This window comes from Oncorhynchus keta, chromosome 19 (genome assembly GCF_023373465.1).
Source record: "Oncorhynchus keta strain PuntledgeMale-10-30-2019 chromosome 19, Oket_V2, whole genome shotgun sequence".
NCBI classification, from domain to species: Eukaryota; Metazoa; Chordata; class Actinopteri; order Salmoniformes; family Salmonidae; genus Oncorhynchus; species Oncorhynchus keta.
The window spans coordinates 7,211,123-7,232,426 of NC_068439.1; the positions used below are offsets into that span (position 1 = coordinate 7,211,123).

A 21,304-nucleotide genomic window follows, 5' to 3' on the forward strand; every position below is an offset into this window, starting at 1 on the left:
ATCCATTTCCCTGGTCTGTGTTGTTTAGTTTGTAATGTAGTGTACTCATTTCCCTGGTCTGTGTTGTTTAGTTTGTAATGGAGTTGCCCCATATCCCTGGTCCGTTTTTTGGTTTGTAATGGAGTTGACTCATTTCCCTGGTCTGTGTTGTTTGGTTTGTAATGGAGTTGACTAATTTCACTGGTCTATGTTGTTTGAGTTGTAATGGAGTTGAGTGGTTTAGGTTGTGTAGTTGCCCCATATCCCTGGTCCGTTTTTTGGTTTGTAATGGAGTGGACCCATTTCCCTGGTCTGTGTTGTTTGGTTTGTAATGGAGTTGACTAATTTCCCTGGTCTGTGTTGTTTGGTTTGTAATGGAGTTGAGTGGTTTAGGTTGTGAAGTTGATCCATATCCCTGGTCTATGTTGTTTGAGTTGTAATGGAGTTGAGTGGTTTAGGTTGTGTAGTTGCCCCATATCCCTGGTCCATGTTTTTTGGTTTGTAATGGAGTTGACTCATTTCCCTGGTCTGTGTTGTTTGGGAGTAGGTAGTAGTTTTGGAATTGTTAGCTTGATTACTTGTTGGCTATTACTGCATTGTCGGAACTAGAAGCACAAGCATTTCGCTACACTCGCACTAACATCTGCTAACCATGTGTATGTGACAAATACAATTTGATTTAATTTGATGTGGTTTGTAATGGAGTTGACCCATATCCCTGGTCCATGTTGTTTGGTTTTTTAATGGAGTTGAGTGGTTTAGGTTGTGGAGTTGATGTATTATTTTAGATTAGTTATGATGGTGACCCTGTAGCCTTGATATCTGTTGATTAGCTAATAATGGCAATTCATGTCTATTTAGATTAGTTATGTGTCGATGCTTTGTTTGATTCTACATAGAGGTGAACTAATGCAGTTTTAGGTTATGGAGTAGATCCCTAGAATTGGTCTTTGTTTTGGTCTGTATCATTGTTAACTCAAGCTTTCATCTGTGTGACAGAGGTGACTTCTGCCTCACTGGAACAGAAGAGCACAGTGCTGCTATAGAGAGGGGATTTACTCTACTTTAGTAGAAGAACCCCATTCTCCCTAGCAGTGGGCTACCCCGTTTCCATAGGAACTATAACAGATTATTACAGAGAGTGGAAGGAACCATCTGTTAAATAGGGGGGATTTTGGAGAAGGAAGGAAAGAAGAAGTTAAAGGTTAGAGATGAGAGTGGAAGGAGGGAAGGCAAGGATGGAGGTGGCCATTTTGTGACCGACCCTCGCTTCCCACACAAACACACACGCACGCACACACACCAGATTAAACACACAAACACATACACACAACACTCACTCACTCATCCAACAGCATTGCGACTCGGGAAGCTGATAGGGTGGATAGATGTAGATGGTCTTTGGTTGTAAGACGTCTTTTATCTCAAAGCAACAAGATAAAAATAAGAGGTATGGCATTCTGAAGACTCTTCCTAAATAGGGCCCGATACCAATCTGAAAGTCTGTGTACAATTGCAATCATCCACAGTAGCCATATTTCAGCTTATTGCTTCAAACTAGTCTTCACACATAACTCCAGATGAGTTATTACTTATGAAGAGCAGCGTCTTGAGCTGAAAAAAAGAAAAGGGAGAAAACGGCGAGGACTGAGGAGAGAAACATGGAGGAGGAGGAGAGAAACATGGAGGAGGAGAGAAACATGGAGGAGGAGAGAAACATGGAGGAGGAGAGACACATGGAGGGGGAGAGAAACATGGAGGAGGAGGAGAGAAACATGGAGGAGAGAAACATGGAGGAGGAGAGAAACATGGAGGAGGAGAGACACATGGAGGAGGAGAGAAACATGGAGGAGAAGAGAAACATGGAGGAGGAGAGAAACATGGAGGAGGAGGAGAGAAACATGGAGGAGGTGGAGAGAAACATGGAGGTGGAGAGAAACATGGAGGAGGAGAGAAACATGGAGGAGGAGAGAAACATGGAGGAGGAGAGAAACATGGAGGAGGAGAGACACATGGAGGAGGAGGAGAGAAACATGGAGGAGGAGAGAAACATGGAGGATGAGAGAAACATGGAGGAGGAGAGACACATGGAGGAGGAGGAGAGAAACATGGAGGAGGAGAGACACATTGAGGAGGAGGAGGAGAGAAACATGGAGGAGGAGAGAAACATGGAGGAGGAGAGAAACATGGAGGAGGAGAGAAACATGGAGGAGGAGAGAAACATGGAGGAGGAGAGAAACATGGAGGAGAGAAACATGGAGGAGAGAAACATGGAGGAGGACAGAAACATGGAGGAGAGAAGGATGGAGACTACAGGTATATGACAAACAACACTGAGACAGAATGAAGGAAGGAAATATAAATAAATAAAATATTTAAAACAAATTGATAAACAGAGAGAGAAATAAAAATGATAAAAAGCGGATGGTCTCACGTTCAAAGTCAAGGAAAATGATTGGGCCATGCTCTAGTTCGGAGCAAGCCAGCACTTTCAGGAGGTTACCCATGAATCTCCTAGAACAGAAAGAGGGAAGAAGAGGATTGTGTGGGTGATGAAGGGGAGGTGTGAGGGACGTGTGTGTGTGTATTGGTTGGGGTAGGAGGGGATGGGTTGGTTGGGTGTGACGGTGGTATAGTTTGTCCAGGTATGTCGTGGGTGGCGTTGGCATGGCAACATGGACAGACAGATCACTCTCTCACTCTGGTTTGTTTTCTTCTAGCGCTCTGCTGTCCAGCTTCTCAGTACTGAAGGACTGCTGGGTATGTCTGTCCAACTTCTCAGTACTGGAGGACTGCTGGGTATTTCTGTCCAGCCTCTCAGTACTGAAGGACTGCTGGTTAGTCTGTCCAGCCTCTCAGTACTGGAGGACTGCTGGGTATGTCTGTCCAGCCTCTCAGTACTGAAGGACTGCTGGGTATGTCTGTCCAGCCTCTCAGTACTGGAGGACTGCTGGGTATGTCTGTCCAGCCTCTCAGTACTGAAGGACTGCTGGTTAGTCTGTCCAGCTTCTCAGTACTGAAGGACTGCTGGGTAGTCTGTCCAGCCTCTCAGTACTGAAGGACTGCTGGGTATGTCTGTCCAACTTCTCAGTACTGAAGGACAGCTGGGTAGTCTGTCCAGCCTCTCAGTACTGAAGGACTGCTGGGTAGTCTGTCCAACTTCTCAGTACTGAAGGACTGCTGGTTAGTCTGTCCAGTCTCTCAGTACTGGAGGACTGCTGGGTATGTCTGTCCAACTTCTCAGTACTGGAGGACTGCTGGTTAGTCTGTCCAGCCTCTCAGTACTGGAGGACTGCTGGTTAGTCTGTCCAGCCTCTCAGTACTGGAGGACTGCTGGTTAGTCTGTCCAACTTCTCAGTACTGGAGGACTGCTGGTTAGTCTGTCCAACCTCTCAGTACTGGAGGTCTGCTGGCTACGTCCTCTGGTTATTGTGATATCAATTTAAATTAAATATTAACTACAAATGGAAATTTTTTGTGCTTTGCTTAAGCTGATTAAAGATGTCAATATTTCAAGGGATCTTGGGGCTTATGAGGACTAATTGGTTCCGACGCTGTTCACGAGCGCAAATAATGAGAGTGAGGGCAGAGAGTTTCTGAACATGACAAACACCACCCACAGCACAACAACACTCCAACACACCATGAGAACATCAACCCACATCTACAACCCCATTCCTCTCCACCCAAACCACAACCTGCACCTCTGACCTCCAACCTGCATCACACACTGATACACACACATGCACATCCCAGCGCTCACTTACTTTCGAAGTCCAGGAAAAAATGTGGACAGTTTTCTAAATCCTTGCCAAGGACCTTAATGAGGTTCCCCATGGCTGCAACCTGTACAGGAGAGAGAGATAGACAACCAGTAGAACTAACCTTAACCTAGACTGGAGAGAGATAGACAACCAGTAGAACTAACCTTAACCTAGACTGGAGAGAGATAGACAACCAGTAGAACTAACCTTAACCTAGACTGGAGACACATAGACAAACAGTAGAACTAACCTTAACCTAGACTGGAGAGAGATAGACAAACAATATAACTAACCCTAACCCTATCCTAACCCTAACCCAGCAATAACCCCTACCCTACACTACCCCACCCTAACCTTAACCTTAACCCTACCCTAACCCCTACCCCAACTGTAACCCCTAACCTAACCCTACGCTAACCCCTACCCCAACATTAACCCAACCCTAACACCTATCACAACCCTAACCCATACCCCAACCCTAACTCCTATCCTAACCCTAACCCCAACCCTAACTCCTATCCTAACCCTAACCCCTAACCTAACTCCTATCCTAACCTAACTCCTATCCTAACCATAACCCCTAACCTAACTCCTATCCTAACCCTAACCCCTAACCTAACTCCTATCCTAACCCTAACCCTTAACCTAACTCCTATCCTAACCTAACTCCTATCCTAACCATAACCCCTAACCTAACTCCTATCCTAACCCTAACCCCTAACCTAACTCCTATCCTAACCCTAACCCCTAACCTAACTCCTATCCTAACCCTAACCCCTAACCTAACTCCTATCCTAACCCTAACCCCTAACCTAACTCCTATCCTAACCCATACCCTTAAAATTGTACATTTATATTTGAGTCATTTAGCAGCCGCTCTTATCCAGAGCGACTTACAGTTAGTGCATTCATCTTAAGGTCCAGCCTGGGACAGCCACGTATCACAGGCATAGAAAGGACATTTTTAGTCAATATCGTAGCTATTAATCGATTCAGAGCTTGAAGGGGAGAGGGGGCAAGGGTGGGGGGGGGACCGATTTACAAGTTTTCTCCCTGAGAAATGTAGTTCATTTAATCGGATTGTCATAAGGTTCCATGACTTTGTCCACACAGGACATTTGAACACACAAATGACATATTGATGATTTCCACTACATTTTGATGATTTACACTACATTTTGATGATTTCCACTACATTTTGATGATTTCCACTACATTTTGATGATTTCCACTACATTTTGATGATTTCCACTACATTTTGATGATTTCCACTACATTTTGATGATTTCCACTACATTTTGATGATTTCCACTACATTTTGATGATTTCCACTACATTTGGATGATTTCCACTACATTTTGATGATTTACACTACATTTTGATGATTTACACTACATTTTGATGATTTACACTACATTTTGATGATTTACACTACATTTTGATGATTTACATACATACATTTTGTGTGTTTTATTTACCTTTTGGACACCTGTGGTGTTCCCAGTCAAAATGACCGGTCATTAGAAACTAATAGGTGAGACTACAATTAGTGTATAAAATTGAGTTCAGGCACATGCTCATTCATCAGATGGACACACTTCCTCTCCCAGACCCACACACACACACACACACCTATCTCCCCTTCTTGGCTTCCTTTCCCCAATATAATCTTTCCCCCACAGGAACCACATCTGTTGGCATTCTCACAAACAATCACAACATTGTTTCAATTATATTTTGAACATTTCTCGCAGCTCTGGTAAATAAAGTTAATTTGAGGCCTTGTTCACAATTCATTCTGTGGCAGCACATTGACCAAACGAAATACTGTATGTGAGGCTCTTGATCATATCTTTGATCATGACGCTAGAGAAGAGGAGGCCAGGAGAGGCCAAGAAACGGACAGTAAACTAGTCTGTGATAAATAGCACAACGTGTTTCATCTGAGTAGTTGTTATAGTCAAAATAATCCATACATTGTGCTTTTTTTTCTTCTCAAAAACAAGTTGTAGGGGCTCAGGTCAATGAGGCCTATAGGCCATAAATAGCTAATAGAAGTTCAAAACTTGTAATGTTCACAACGACTTAAAATTAATTTAATTTGATAGAAATATCCAACACAACATTAGGTGATAATATATGTATTATTATGGATTTATAATCAGCTATAACGGGGTGGCCATTTTGGACCGGGAACACAGAATGAATTAATATAAAACGAACGTAACAGGAGGGTTAAGACACTGTTTGAAGAGGTTTCAGATGGTTCCACCATTGGGGTACCAGGACAGAGAAGGGTTTGGACTGGGCTGAGTGGGAGCTGCCTTCCAGTAGAGGTGGGAGGGCCAGGAGACCTGAGGTGGCAGAACGGAGTGCCTGGGTTTGGGTGTAGGGTTTGAGACCTGAGGTGGCAGAACGGAGTGCCTGGGTTTGGGTGTAGGGTTTGAGACCTGAGGTGGCAGAACGGAGTACTCGGGTTGGGGTGTAGGGTTTAAGACCTGAGGTGGCAGAACGGAGCGGGTTTCCAGTAGAGGTGGGAGGGCCAGGGAGACCTGAGGTGGCAGAACGGAGTGCCTGGGTTTGGGTGTAGGGTTTGAGACCTGAGGTGGCAGAACGGAGTGCTCGGGTTGGGGTGTAGGGTTTGAGACCTGAGGTGGCAGAACGGAGTACTCGGGTTGGGTGTAGGGTTTGAGACCTGAGGTGGCAGAACGGAGTACTCGGGTTGGGGTGTAGGGTTTGAGACCTGAGGTGGCAGAACGGAGTGCTCGGGTTGGGGTGTAGGGTTTGAGACCTGAGGTGGCAGAACGGAGTGCTCGGGTTGGGGTGTAGGGTTTGAGACCTGAGGTGGCAGAACGGAGTGCTCGGGTTGGGGTGTAGGGTTTGAGACCTGAGGTGGCAGAACGGAGTACTCGGGTTGGGGTGTAGGGTTTAAGACCTGAGGTGGCAGAACGGAGTGCTCGGGTTGGGGTGTAGGGTTTGAGACCTGAGGTGGCAGAACGGAGTGCTCGGGTTGGGGTGTAGGGTTTGAGACCTGAGGTGGCAGAACGGAGTGCTCGGGTTGGGGTGTAGGGTTTGAGACCTGAGGTGGCAGAACGGAGTGCTCGGGTTGGGGTGTAGGGTTTGAGACCTGAGGTGGCAGAACGGAGTGCTCGGGTTGGGGTGTAGGGTTTAAGACCTGAGGTCGCAGAACGTAGTGCTCGGGTTGGGGTGTAGGGTTTAAGTATAGTCTGAAGGTAGGAAGGGGCAGTTCCTCTTGGTAAGCATACTAACCCCTACCCCCAAACCTAACCCCTACCAAAACCCTATCCTCTAAGCTAACCCCTACCACAACCCTAACCCCTATCCCGACCCTACCCTGACCTTACCCCAACTCTACTCTACCCCAACCCTGACCCTACCCCAACCCTGACCCTACCCTGACCCTACCCCAACCCTCACCCTACCCCGACCCTATCCCGACCCTACCCCAACCCTACCCCAAGCCCAACACTAGCCCAAACCTAACCAAACCTAACTTCTAACCCCTGACTTATTTTGTACATCATGTTGCTCCCACAGTCTCTTAAGACCTAAAATAGCATATGGAAAATGTATCTTCAACTGGATAAATAATCTTAAATGTGTTTTACCTCATTTCTATCAGCATGGTAAATGTGCAACCAAAGGGAAAAAAACTCTAGACCACCTTTACTCCACACACAGAGACACGTACAAAGCTCTCCCTCACCCTACATTTGGCAAATCTGACCATAATTATATATCCCTGATGCCTGCTTACAAGCAGGAAACACCAGTGACTTGGTCTATAAAAAAGTGGTCAGATGAAGCAGATGCTAAGCTACAGGACTGTTTTGCTACCATAGACTGGAATATGTTCCGGGATTCTTCCGATGGCATTGAGGAGAACACCACATCAGTCACTGGCTTCATCAATAAGTGCATCGATGACTTCGTCCCCACAGTGACCGTACGTACATACCCCAACCAGAAGCCATGGATTACAGACAACATCCGCACTGAGCTAAAGTGTAGAGCTGGACGCTTATAAGAACAGGCAGTTAACCCACTGTTCCCAGGCCGCCATTGAAAATAAGAATGTGTTCTTAACTGACTTGCCTGGTTAAATAAAGTTAAAATAAATACAAAAAATTGGGCAATTTCTCGCATGGAATAGCCTTCATTACTCAGAACAAGAATAGTTATTTGTTTCTGGCCATTTTTAGCCTATAATCGAACCCACAAATGTTAATGCTCCAGATACTCAACTACTCTTAAGAAGGCCAGTTGTATTGCTTCTTTAATCAAAACAACAGTTCTCAGCTGTGCTAACATAATTGCAATATGGTTTTCTAATGATCAATTAGCCTTTTAAAATGATAAACTTGGATTAGTAAATACAACATGCCATTGGAACACAGGAAGTGATGGTTGCTGATAATGGGCCTCTGTACACCTATGTAGATATTCCATAAAAAAATAATCAGTTTCCAGCTGCAATAGTCATTTACAACATTAAGAATATCTACACTGTACAATGACATTTCGAAGTGACCCCAAACTTTTGAAAGGCAGTGTATATATTACCACGATTACCTCTACTAAATGGTGCCCCTGCACAGTGACTCTGTACCGTAACACCCTGTATATAGCCTCCACATTGAGTCTATACCGTAACACCCTGCTTTTAATCAGGGCAAGGTGACCGGAAACATGACCGAATACAAACAGTGTAACTATTCCCTCCGCAAGGCAATCAAACAAGCTAAGCTAAACTAAGCTCGACCCCGCCCTGTGCAACTGGGTACTGGACATCCTGACGGGCCGCCCCCAGGTGGTGAGGGTAGGCAACAACATTTCCACCCCGCTGATCCTCAACACTGGGGCCCCACAAGGGTGCGTTCTGAGACCTCTCCTGTACTCCCTGTTCACCCACGACTGCGTAGCCACGCACGCCTCCAACTCAATCATCAAGTTTGCGGACGACACAACAGTGGTAGGCTTGATTACCAACAACGACGATACGGCCTACAGGGAGGAGGTGAGGGCCCTCGGAGTGTGGTGTCTCGAAAATAACCTCACACTCAACGTCAACAAAACTAAGGAGATGATTGTGGACTTCAGGACTTCAGGAAACAGCAGAGGGAACACCCCCCTATCCACATTGATGAAACAGTAGTGGAGAGGGTAGTAAGGTTTAAGTTCCTCGGCGTACACATCACAGACAAACTGAATTGGTCCACCCACACAGACAGCATCGTGAAGAAGGCGCAGCAGCGCCTCTTCAACCTCAGGAGGCTGAAGAAATTCGGCTTGTCACCAAAAGCACTCACAAACTTCTACAGATGCACAATCGAGAGCATCCTGTCGGGCTGTATCACTGCCTGGTATGGCAACTGCTCCATCCACAACCGTAAGGCTCTCCAGAGGGTAGTGAGGTCTGCACAATGCATCACCGGGGACAAACTACCTGCCCCCCAGGACACCTACACCACCCGATGTCACAGGAAGGCCATAAAGATCATCAAGGACAACAACCACCCGAGCCACTGCCTGTTCACCTTGCTATCATCCAGAAGGCGAGGTCAGTACAGGTGCATCAAAGCTGGGACCGAGAGACTAAAAAACAGCTTCTATCTCAAGGCCATCAGACTGTTAAACAGCCACCACTAACATTGAGTGGCTGCTGCCAACACACTGACTCAACTCCAGCCACTTTAATAATGGGAATTGATGGGAAATGATGTAAAATATATCAATAGCCACTTTAAACAATGCTACCTTCTATAATGTTTACATACCCTACATTATTCATCTCATATGTATATGTATATACTGCATCTTTATGTCATACATGTATCACTAGCCACTTTAACTATGCCACTTTGTTTACATACTCATCTCATATGTATATACTGCACTCAATACCATCTACTGTATCTTGCCTATGCCGCTCTGTACCATCACTCACTCATATATCTTTATGTACATATTCTTATCCCCTTACACTTGTGTCTATAAGGTAGTAGTTTTGGAATTGTTAGCTAGATTACTTGTTGGTTATTACTGCATTGTCGGAACGAGAAGCACAAGCATTTCGCTACACTCGCATTAACATCTCCTAACCATGTGTATGTGACAAATACAATTTGATTTGATTTGATATCCTCCACTTTGACTCAGTCCTGGTACCCTCTCTATATAACCTTCACATTGACTCTGTGCAGGTACCCCCTGTATATAGCCTCCACATTGACTCTGTACCGTAACACCCTATAACCTCGCTATTGTTATTTTACTGCAGGTTTTACATTTTTTATTACTTTATTTGATTTATTTATTTTAAGTAAGCATTTCCCTGTTTTATTTTTTATTTTTTTATTTCACCTTTATTTAACCAGGTAGGTTCGTTGAGAACAAGTTCTCATTTGCAACTGCGACCTGGCCAAGATAAAGCATAGCAGTGTGAACAGACAACACAGAGTTACACATGGAGTAAACAATTAGCAAGTCAATAACACAGTAGAAAAAAAAGGGGGAGTCTATATACAATGTGTGCAAAGGGCATGAGGAGGTAGGCGAATAATTACAATATTGCAGATTAACACTGGAGTGATAAATGATCAGATGGTCATGTACAGGTAGAGATATTGGTGTGCAAAAGAGCAGAAAAGTAAATAAATAAAAACAGTATGGGGATGAGGTAGGTGATTTTTGCAATTTGTTCCAGTCACAGGCAGCAGAGAACTGGAAGGAAAGGCGGCCAAATGAGGTGTTGGCTTTAGGGATGATCAGTGAGATACACCTGCTAGAGCGCGTGCTACGGATGGGTGTTGCCATCGTGACCAGTGAACTGAGATAAGGCGGAGCTTTACCTAACATGGACTTGTAGATGACCTGGAGCCAGTGGGTCTGGCGATGAATATGTAGCGAGGGCCAGGCGACTAGAGCATACAAGTCGCAGTGGTGGGTGGTATAAGGTACTTTAGTGACAAAACGGATGGCACAGTGATAAACTGCATCCAGTTTGCTGAGTAGAGTGTTGGAAGCAATTTTGTAGATGACATCGCCGAAGTCGAGTATCGGTAGGATAGTCAGTTTTACTAGGGTAAGTTTGGCGGCGTGAGTGAATGAGGCTTTTCTGCGGAATAGAAAGCCGACTCTTGATTTGATTTTCGATTGGAGATGTTTGATATGAGTCTGGAAGGAGAGTTTACAGTCTCGACAGACACCTAGGTACTCATAGATGTCCACATATTCAAGGTCGGAACCATCCAGGGTGGTGATGCTTTTCAGGCGTGCGGATGCAGGCAGCGAACGGTTGAAAAGCATGCATTTGGTTTTACTAGCGTTTAAGAGCAGTTGGAGGCCACGGAAGGAGTGTTGTATGGCATTGAAGCTCGTTTGGAGGTTAGATAGCACAGTGTCCAAGGACGGGCCGGAAGTATATAGAATGGTGTCGTCTGCGTAGAGGTGGATCAGGGAATCGCCAGCAGCAAGAGCAACATCATTGATATATACAGAGATAAAAGATTCGGCCCGAGGATTGAACCCTGTGGCACCCCCATAGAGACTGCCCGATGACCGGACAGCATGGCCTCCAATTTGACACACTGAACTCTGTCTGCAAAGTAATTGGTGAACCAGGCAAGGCAAGGCAGTCATCCGAAAAACCGAGGCTACTGAGTCTGCCGATAAGAATATGGTGATTGACAGAGTCGAAAGCCTTGGCAAGGTCGATGAAGACGGCTGCACAGTACTGTCTTTTATCGATGGCGGTTATGATATCGTTTAGTACCTTGAGCGTGGCTGAGGGGCACCCATGACCGGCTCGGAAACCAGATTTCACAGCGGAGAAGTTACGGTGGGATTCGAGATGGTCAGTGACCTGTTTGTTGACTTGGCTTTCGAAGACCTTAGATAGGCAGGGTAGGATGGATATAGGTCTGTAACGGTTTGGGTCCAAGGTGTCTCCCCCTTTAAAGAGGGGGATGACTGTGGCAGCTTTCCAGACAATATGAAAGAGAGGTTGAACAGGCTGGTAATAGGGGTTGCGAAAATGGCGGCGGATAGATTCAGAAATAGAGGATCCAGATTGTCAAGCCAAGCTGATTTGTACGGGTCCAGGTTTTGCAGCTCTTTCAGAACATCTGCTATCTGGATTTGGGTAAAGGAGAACCTGGAGAGGCTTGGGCGAATATTTGTGGTGGGGGGCGGAGCTGTTGGCCGAGGTTAGAGTAGCCAGGCGGAAGGCATGGCCAGCCGTTGAGAAATGCTTGTTGAAGTTTTCGATTATCATGGATTTATCGGTGGTGACCGTGTTACCTAGCCTCAGTGCAGTGGGCAGCTGGGGGGAGGTGTTCTTGTTCTCCATGGACTTCACAGTGTCCCAGAACTTTTTGGAGTTGGAGCTACAGGATGCAAATTTCTGCCTGAAGAAGCTGGCCTTAGCTTTCCTGACTGACTGCGTGTATTGGTTCCTGGCTTCCCTGAACAGTTGCATATCGCGGGGACTATTCGATGCTATTGCAGTCCGCCACAGGATGTTTTTGTGCTGGTCGAGGGCAGTCAGGTCTGGAGTGAACCAATGGCTATATCTGTTCTTAGTCCTACATTTTTTGCTTATCTAAAATAGTGAGGAAGTTACTTTTAAAGAATGACCAGGCATCCTCAACTGACGTGATGAGGTCAATGTCCTTCCAGGATACCCGGGCCAGGTCGATTAGAAAGGCCTGCTCACAGAAGTGTTTTAGGGAGCGTTTGACAGTGATGAGGGGTAGTCGTTTGACTGCGGCTCCGTAGCAGATACAGGCAATGAGGCAGTGATCGCTGAGATCCTGGTTGAAGACAGCGGAGGTGTATTTGGAAGGCCAGTTTGTCAGGATGACGTCTATGAGGGTGCCCTTGTTTACAGATTTAGGGTTGTACCTGGTGGGTTCCTTGATGATTTGTGTGAGATTGAGGGCATCTAGCTTAGATTGTAGGACTGCCGGGGTGTTAAGCATATCCCAGTTTAGGTTACCTAACAGAACAAACTCTGAAGCAAGATGGGGGGCGATCAATTCACAAATGGTGTCCAGGGCACAGCTGGGAGCTGAGGGGGGTCGGTAGCAGGCGGCAACAGTGAGAGACTTATTTCTGGAGAGAGTCATTTTCAAAATTAGTAGTTCGAATTGTTTGGGTATGGACCTGGAAAGTATGACATTACTTTGCAGGCTATCTCTGTAAAGTCTAGCTAGAACTGTTGTATTCGGCACATAAACAATAACCATTTGATTTGATTTGACCCATAACAGGAGATAACAACAGACACATACATGACGGAGAAACTTACTTTACATACCGTTATATTATTGTAGCTACCTTATTATACAAACCTAACCTTCCTCTCATCTAATCACCTTTCCTGACCTGTCGTCTCCTCTCGTCGTCTCTCTCTAGTCTAACAATTCCCCTGTTAAAATGAAACTCTATCAATCAATATATTATTCAATTAATCAGGATATTGTTTGTATACATGGTACTGTACATTCATATAGTAGCTCTAACGTCTAACAGTTTATCTACTGTCTGTTGATAGCAGGTCTGACAGTATATCTACTGTCTGTTGATAGCAGGTCTAACAGTATATCTACTGTTGATAGCAGGTCTAACAGTATATCTACTGTTGATAGCAGGTCTAACAGTATATCTACTGTCTGTTGATAGCAGGTCTGACAGTATATCTACTGTCTGTTGAAAGCAGGTCTGACAGTATATCTACTGTCTGTTGATAGCAGGTCTGACAGTATATCTACTGTCTGTTGATAGCAGGTCTGACAGTATATCTACTGTCTGTTGATAGCAGGTCTGACAGTATATCTACCGTCTGTTGATAGCAGGTCTAACAGTATATCTATATTCTGTTGATAGGAGGTCTAACAGTATATCTACTGTTGATAGCAGGTCTAACAGTATTTCTACTGTTGATAGCAGGTCTGAGAGTATATCTACTGTTTGTTGATAGCAGGTCTAACAGTATATCTACTGTCTGTTGATAGCAGGTCTAACAGTATATCTACTGTTTGTTGATAGCAGGTCTAACAGTATATCTACTGTCTGTTGATAGCAGGTCTAACAGTATATCTACTGTTTGTTGATAGCAGGTCTAACAGTATATCTACTGTCTGTTGATAGCAGGTCTAACAGTATATCTACTGTTGATAGCAGGTCTGACAGTTTATCTACTGTTGATAGCAGGTCTGACAGTATATCTACAGTTGATAGCAGGTCTGACAGTATATCTACTGTTGATAGCAGGTCTGACAGTAAATCTACTGTTGATAGCAGGTCTGACAGTATATCTACAGTTGATAGCAGGTCTGACAGTTTATCTACTGTCTGTTGATAGCAGGTCTAACAGTATATCTACTGTCTGTTGAAAGCAGGTCTGACAGTATATCTACTGTCTGTTGATAGCAGGTCTGACAGTATATCTACTGTCTGTTGATAGCAGGTCTGACAGTATATCTACTGTCTGTTGATAGCAGGTCTGACAGTATATCTACTGTCTGTTGATAGCAGGTCTGACAGTATATCTACTGTCTGTTGATAGCAGGTCTGACAGTATATCTACTGTCTGTTGATAGCAGGTCTAACAGTATATCTACTGTCTGTTGATAGCAGGTCTAACAGTATATCTACTGTCTGTTGATAGCAGGTCTGACAGTATATCTACTGTTGATAGCAGGTCTAACAGTATATCTACTGTTGATAGCAGGTCTGTATATCTACTGTTGATAGCAGGTCTAACAGTATATCTACTGTGATAGCAGGTCTGATAGTCTGTTGATAGTCTAACAGTATATCTACTGTCTGTTGATAGCAGGTCTAACAGTATATCTACTGTCTGTTGATAGCAGGTCTGACAGTATATCTACTGTCTGTTGATAGCAGGTCTGACAGTATATCTACTGTCTGTTGATAGCAGGTCTGACAGTATATCTACTGTCTTGATAGCAGGTCTGACAGTATATCTACTGTCTGTTGATAGCAGGTCTGACAGTATATCTACTGTCTGTTGATAGCAGGTCTGACAGTATATCTACTGTCTGTTGATAGCAGGTCTGACAGTATATCTACTGTTGATAGCAGGTCTGACAGTATATCTACTGTTGATAGCAGGTCTGACAGTATATCTACTGTTGATAGCAGGTCTGACAGTATATCTACTGTCTGTTGATATCTACTGTTGATAGTTAACAGGGTCTAACAGTATATCTACAGTTATCTACTGTTGATAGCAGGTCTAACAGTATATCTACTGTTGATAGCAGGTCTAACAGTATATCTACTGTTGATAGCAGGTCTGACAGTATATCTACTGTTGATAGCAGGTCTGACAGTATATCTGTCTGTTGATAGCAGGTCTGACAGTATATCTACTGTCTGTTGATAGCAGGTCTGACAGTATATCTACTGTCTACTGTCTGTTGATAGCAGGTCTAACAGTATATCTACTGTCTGTTGATAGCAGGTCTGACAGTATATCTACTGTCTGTTGATAGCAGGTCTGACAGTATATCTACTGTCTGTTGATAGCAGGTCTGACAGTATATCTAGGTCTGTCTGTTGATAGCAGGTCTGATACAGTCTATATCTACTGTCTGTTGATAGCAGGTCTGACAGTATATCTACTGTCTGTTGATAGCAGGTCTGACAGTATATCTACTGTTGATAGCAGGTCTAACAGTATATCTACTGTTGATAGCAGGTCTGTATATCTACTGTTGATAGCATCTATATCTACTGTTGATAGCAGGTCTAACAGTATATCTACAGTTGATAGCAGGTCTGACAGTTTATCTACTGTCTGTTGATAGCAGGTCTAACAGTATATCTACTGTCTGTTGAAAGCAGGTCTGACAGTATATCTACTGTCTGTTGATAGCAGGTCTGACAGTTTATCTACTGTCTGTTGATAGCAGGTCTGACAGTATATCTACTGTCTGTTGATAGCAGGTCTGACAGTATATCTACTGTTGATAGCAGGTCTAACAGTATATCTACTGTTGATAGCAGGTCTGACAGTATATCTACTGTTGATAGCAGGTCTGACAGTATATCTACTGTTGATAGCAGGTCTAACAGTATATCTACTGTTGATAGCAGGTCTGACAGTATATCTACTGTCTGTTGATAGCAGGTCTGACAGTATATCTACTGTTGATAGCAGGTCTAACAGTATATCTACTGTTGATAGCAGGTCTAACAGTATATCTACTGTTGATAGCAGGTCTAACTATCTACAGTATATCTAATGTCTGTTGATAGCAGGTCTAACAGTATATCTTCTGTCTGTTGATAGCAGGTCTAACAGTATATCTACTGTTGATAGCAGGTCTAACAGTATATCTACTGTCTGTTGATAGCAGGTCTGACAGTATATCTACTGTCTGTTGATAGCAGGTCTAACAGTATATCTACTGTCTGTTGATAGCAGGTCTAACAGTATATCTACTGTCTGTTGATAGCAGGTCTGACAGTATATCTACTGTCTGTTGATAGCAGGTCTAACAGTATATCTACTGTCTGTTGATAGCAGGTCTAACAGTATATCTACTGTCTGTTGATAGCAGGTCTAACAGTATATCTACTGTCTGTTGATAGCAGGTCTGACAGTATATCTACTGTCTGTTGATAGCAGGTCTGACAGTATATCTACTGTTGATAGCAGGTCTAACAGTATATCTACTGTTGATAGCAGGTCTGACAGTATATCTACTGTTGATAGCAGGTCTGACAGTATATCTACTGTTGATAGCAGGTCTGACAGTATATCTACTGTCTGTTGATAGCAGGTCTGACAGTATTTCTAATGTCTATATTGATAGCAGGTCTAACAGTATATCTACTGTCTGTTGATAGCAGGTCTATATCTAGTATATCTAATGTCTGTTGATATATCTACTGTTGAGGTCTGACAGTATATCTACTACTGTCTGACAGTATATCTACTGTTGATAGCAGGTCTAACAGTATATCTAATGTTGATGTTGATAGCAGGTCTAACAGTATATCTACAGTATATCTACTGTTGATAGCAGGTCTAACAGTATATCTACTGTTGATTGCAGGTCTAACAGTATATCTACTGTCTGTTGATAGCAGGTCTGACAGTATATCTACTGTCTGCTGATAGCAGGTCTGACAGTATATCTACTGTTGATATCTAACAGTATATCTACTGTTGATAGCAGGTCTAACAGTATATCTCTAATCTAACAGTATATCTGTTGATTGCAGGTCTAACAGTATATCTACTGTCTGTTGATAGCAGGTCTAACAGTATATCTACTGTCTGTTGATAGCAGGTCTGACAGTATATCTACTGTCTGTTGATAGCAGGTCTAACAGTATATCTACTGTTGATAGCAGGTTTAACAGTATATCTACTGTTGATAGCAGGTCTAACAGTATATCTAATGTCTGTTGATAGCAGGTCTTTCAGCATTTCTAATGTCTCTGGCTGCTTGTCAGTTCACTTAGAATGACTTATCTTTTTAAGAGCTTAGTTCTCCACCCTGTCTTTGTTTTCTCTGTGTATGAGACCTTTCTGAGAGCAGTTGGCCCTTTACATGTCCTGCTTTCCACTCTCAAAGTCTATGTTGTATGTGTCTTCCAAGCCTCCTTTAACAGCTTGCGAAGAAAGGGGGTGAATGCGAGCCGCAGGGCACACTTCATGACCAGCCAAATTAACAGACAGAAACTACATCAAAAACATTACATGGAACCAAGTGAGCAAGCGATCACTTGTTGCAATCAGGGCCACAATTCAAGAAAGGAGGGGTTTGGAAAGGAGGGGGTTTAGAAAGGAGGGGGTTTAGAAATGAGGGGGTTTAGAAAGGAGGGGTTTAGAAAGGAGGGGTTTAGAAATGAGGGGGTTTAGAAAGGAGGGGTTTGGAAAGGAGGGGGTTTAGAAAGGGGGTTTAGAAAGGGGTTTAGAAAGGAGGGGTTTGGAAAGGAGGGGTTTGGAAAGGAGGGGTTTGGAAAGGAGGGGTTTGGAAAGGAGGGGTTTGGAAAGGAGGGGTTTGGAAAGGAGGGGTTTGGAAAGGAGGGGTTTGGAAAGGAGGGGTTTGGAAAGGAGGGGTTTGGAAAGGAGGGGTTTGGAAAGGAGGGGTTTAGAAAGGAGGGGTTTGGAAAGGAGGGGTTTGGAAAGGAGGGGTTTAGAAAGGAGGGGTTTAGAAAGGAGGGGTTTGGAAAGGAGGGGTTTAGAAAGGAGGGGTTTAGAAAGGAGGGGGGTTTGGGAAAGGGGGGGTTTGGAAAGGAGGGGTTTGGAAAGGAGGGGTTTGGAAAGGAGGGGTTTGGAAAGGAGGGGGAAAGGAAAGGGGGTTTAGAAAGGAGGGGTTTGGAAAGGAGGGGTTTAGAAAAGGGGTTTGGAGGGGGTTTAGAAAGGAGGGGTTTGGAAAGGAGGGGGAGGGAAAGGAGAAAGGAGGGGGTTGGAAAGGAAAGGAGGGGTTTGGAAAGGAGGGGTTTGGAAAGGAGGGGGGAAAGGAGGGGTTTGGAAAGGAGGGGTTTGGAAAGGAGGGGTTTGGAAAGGAGGGGTTTGGAAAGGAGGGGGTTTGGAAAGGAGGGGTTTGGAAAGGAGGGGGGAAAGGAGGGGTTTGGAAAGGAGGAGGGGTTTGGAAAGGAGGGGGGGTTTGGAAAGGAGGGGGAAAGGGGGTTTGGAAAGGAGGGGTTTGGAAAGGAGGGGGAAAGGAGGGGTTTGGAAAGGAGGGGTTTGGAAGGAGGGGTTTGGAAAGGAGGGGTTTGGAAAGGGGGGGTTTGGAAAGGAGGGGGGTTTGGAAAGGAGGGGTTTGGAAAGGAGGAGGGGGTTTGGAAAGGAGGGGGTTTGTTTGGAAAGAGGGGTTTAGAGATAAGGCAGAGGGGGTTTGTTTGGAGGGGGTTTGGAAAGGAGGGGTTTGAGGGGTTTCAGTAGACAAGGCGTTGGTTTGTAGTACGTTGGTTTGGTATAGTAACGTTAATGGGCCAGGCCATTATTGCCATACTTTGACTGCAATGTTTAAATTGACTGGATAGGTGAAAGGCAGCAATGCAATGGAAAGCAATTGCTAATAGTACTGCCCCTTTTACTCAGTTGTCTGAAGCTGTTACGAACCACTGATACAGGCTCAGATAAGCTTTTAACTCCCCTATGATTAAGGATACGTTTGGGGATAGGGTAATCTGATCCTAGATCTGTGGTTAAGGAACTGGTCACCATTAGCATGTTTATGAGATCCCACCATTCTGCAAAGACTTCCTCTATTTGGAGAATCGGTGTCGCAACAAAGATAGAGAGAGAGGGGGCAGAGAGAGAGAGAGAGAGAGAGGGAGGGCAGAGAGAGAGAGAGGGGGCAGAGAGAGAGAGGGCAGAGAGAGAGAGAGAGAGAGGGAGGGCAGAGAGAGAGAGAGGGGAGAGAGAGAGGGGGGCAGAGAGAGAGAGAGAGAGAGGGAGGGAGAGGAGAGAGAGAGAGAGGGAGAGAGAGAGAGAGAGGAGGAGGGCAGAGAGAGAGAGAGAGAGAGAGAGGGGGAGAGAGAGAGAGGGGGGCAGAGAGAGAGAGGGGGCAGAGAGAGAGAGAGGGGGCAGAGAGAGAGAGAGAGGGGGCAGAGAGAGAGGGGGCAGAGAGAGGGGCAGAGAGAGAGAGAGAGAGAGAGAAGAGAGAGAGAGAGAGAGAGAGAGAGAGAGAGAGAGAGAGAGAGAGAGAGAGAGAGAGAGAGAGAGAGAGAGAGAATAAAATTAAGGTGAGTGCAACAGGTAACAGACACACATACTCACACTCACACTTACACCCTCTCGCACACACACACACACACACACCCTCACACACATACTCATACCACACACACACACTCACACTTACACCCTCTCGCACACACACACACACACACACCCTCACACACATACTCATACCACACACACACACTCGCACACACACACACACACTCACACTCACACTTACACCCTCTCACACACACACACACACTCACACTCACACTCACACTTACACCCTCACACACACAAACACACACACACACTTACACACTCACACACAGACGCGGTCCAAACCGAGACCAGCACTCCACTAGTGGTTGCCAGGAAACGGTCGGCCTGGTGCTAACGTCTTCCTCCCTATAGAGGATGTGAAAACAGCCAGCACCCATCTCTCGGCTCTGTGTGTGTATGTGTGTAGTGAGAGTGTGTGTGTTTGTGCTTGTGTGTGTATGTGTGTAGTGACACTCACACACAGATTTGTGTGTCCATGTATGTGTGTAGTGAGAGTGTGTGATTTGTGTGTCCAGCATGTGTCCAGTAGTGTGTGTATTTGTGTGTCCATGTATGTGTGAGTGAAGTGTGTGTATTTGTGTGTCCTGTGTGTAGTAGTGTGTGTATTTGTCTTCCTGTGTAGTGAGAGTGTGTGTATTTGTGTGTCCATGTATGTGTGTAGTGAGAGTGTGTGTATTTGTGTGTCCATGTATGTGTGTAGTGTGTGTAGTGTCCATGTATGTGTGTGTGTGTTTGTGTGTCCATGTATGTGTGTAGTGAGAGTGTGTGTATTTGTGTGTCCATGTATGTGTGTAGTGAGAGTGTGTGTGTTTGTGTCCATGTATGTGTGTAGTGAGAGTGTGTGTATGTGTCCATGTAGTGAGATGTGTGTGTGTGTTTGTGTGTCCATGTATGTGTGTAGTGAGAGTGTGTGTATTTGTGTGTCCATGTATGTGTGTAGTGAGAGTGTGTGTATTTGTGTGTCCATGTATGTGTGTAGTGAGAGTGTGTGTATTTGTGTGTCCATGTATGTGTGTAGTGAGAGTGTGTGTATTTGTGTGTCCATGTATGTGTGTAGTGAGAGTGTGTGTATTTGTGTGTCCATGTATGTGTGTAGTGTCCATGTATGTGTGTAGTATTTGTGTGTCCATGTATGTGTGTAGTGATGTAGTGTGTGTATTTGTGTGTCCATGTATGTGTGTAGTGAGAGTGTGTGTATTTGTGTGTCCATGTATGTGTGTAGTGAGAGTGTGTGTATTTGTGTGTCCATGTATGTGTGTAGTGAGAGTGTGTGTATTTGTGTGTCCATGTATGTGTGTAGTGAGAGTGTGTGTATTTGTGTGTCCATGTATGTGTGTAGTGAGAGTGTGTGTATTTGTGTGTCCATGTATGTGTGTAGTGAGAGTGTGTGTATTTGTGTGTCCATGTATGTGTGTAGTGAGAGTGTGTGTATTTGTGTATCCATGTATGTGTGTAGTGAGAGTGTGTGTATTTGTGTGTCCATGTATGTGTGAGTGTGTGTAGTGTCCATGTATGTGTGTAGTGAGAGTGTGTGTATTTGTGTGTCCATGTATGTGTGTAGTGAGAGTGTGTGTATTTGTGTGTCCATGTATGTGTGTAGTGAGAGTGTGTGTATTTGTGTGTCCATGTATGTGTGTAGTGAGAGTGTGTGTATTTGTGTGTCCATGTATGTGTGTAGTGAGAGTGTGTGTATTTGTGTGTCCATGTATGTGTGTAGTGAGAGTGTGTGTATTTGTGTGTCCATGTATGTGTGTAGTGA

The 21,304-nt window shown here is 44.6% G+C and overlaps 1 protein-coding gene, 1 long non-coding RNA gene and 1 pseudogene across 6 annotated transcripts in view; 1 reads left to right on the forward strand and 2 right to left on the reverse strand.

Annotated features, from left to right (window-relative positions):
- LOC118376067 (CYFIP-related Rac1 interactor A-like) overlaps window positions 1-21,304 on the reverse strand; it is an 87,163-nt pseudogene that overhangs the window by 32,616 nt on the left and 33,243 nt on the right. Inside the window, exon 3 of the transcript XR_008069963.1 lies at window positions 3,747-3,825. The product of XR_008069963.1 is annotated as a CYFIP-related Rac1 interactor A-like (transcript). The remainder of the gene's footprint in view (window positions 1-3,746; window positions 3,826-21,304) is intronic.
- Window positions 4,316-7,377, reverse strand: LOC127909599 (uncharacterized). Its single transcript, XM_052471762.1, has 4 exons — window positions 7,373-7,377; window positions 6,679-6,995; window positions 6,439-6,630; window positions 4,316-6,241 (listed from the first exon to the last, which is right to left on the reverse strand). Exons 1-4 carry the CDS (start codon window positions 7,375-7,377, stop codon window positions 5,979-5,981), a joined length of 777 nt encoding a protein of 258 aa, XP_052327722.1. The 3' UTR covers window positions 4,316-5,978.
- On the forward strand, window positions 13,467-16,539 carry LOC127909159 (uncharacterized). Of its 4 annotated transcripts, XR_008069966.1 has the most exons (6): window positions 13,968-14,167; window positions 14,304-14,439; window positions 15,222-15,255; window positions 15,399-15,492; window positions 15,541-15,672; window positions 16,154-16,539. It is a non-coding gene; the product is annotated as an uncharacterized LOC127909159 (long non-coding RNA). The 4 variants fall into 4 exon arrangements; XR_008069965.1 differs by lacking the exon at window positions 16,154-16,539 and having other exon boundaries at window positions 15,541-15,963; XR_008069967.1 differs by lacking the exons at window positions 13,968-14,167; window positions 14,304-14,439; window positions 16,154-16,539 and adding an exon at window positions 13,467-13,919 and having other exon boundaries at window positions 15,541-15,957.

What these genes read in the sequence shown, in the direction of transcription:
- LOC127909599 (XM_052471762.1), bottom strand. An exon ending in ACTCCGTTCTGCCACCTCAG is followed by an intron (nt 6,631 to 6,678) that starts GTCTTAAACCCT and finishes CTGCCACCTCAG; the next exon opens with GTCTCAAACCCTACACCCCA. An exon ending in ACTCCGTTCTGCCACCTCAG is followed by an intron (nt 6,242 to 6,438) that starts GTCTCAAACCCT and finishes CTGCCACCTCAG; the next exon opens with GTCTTAAACCCTACACCCCA.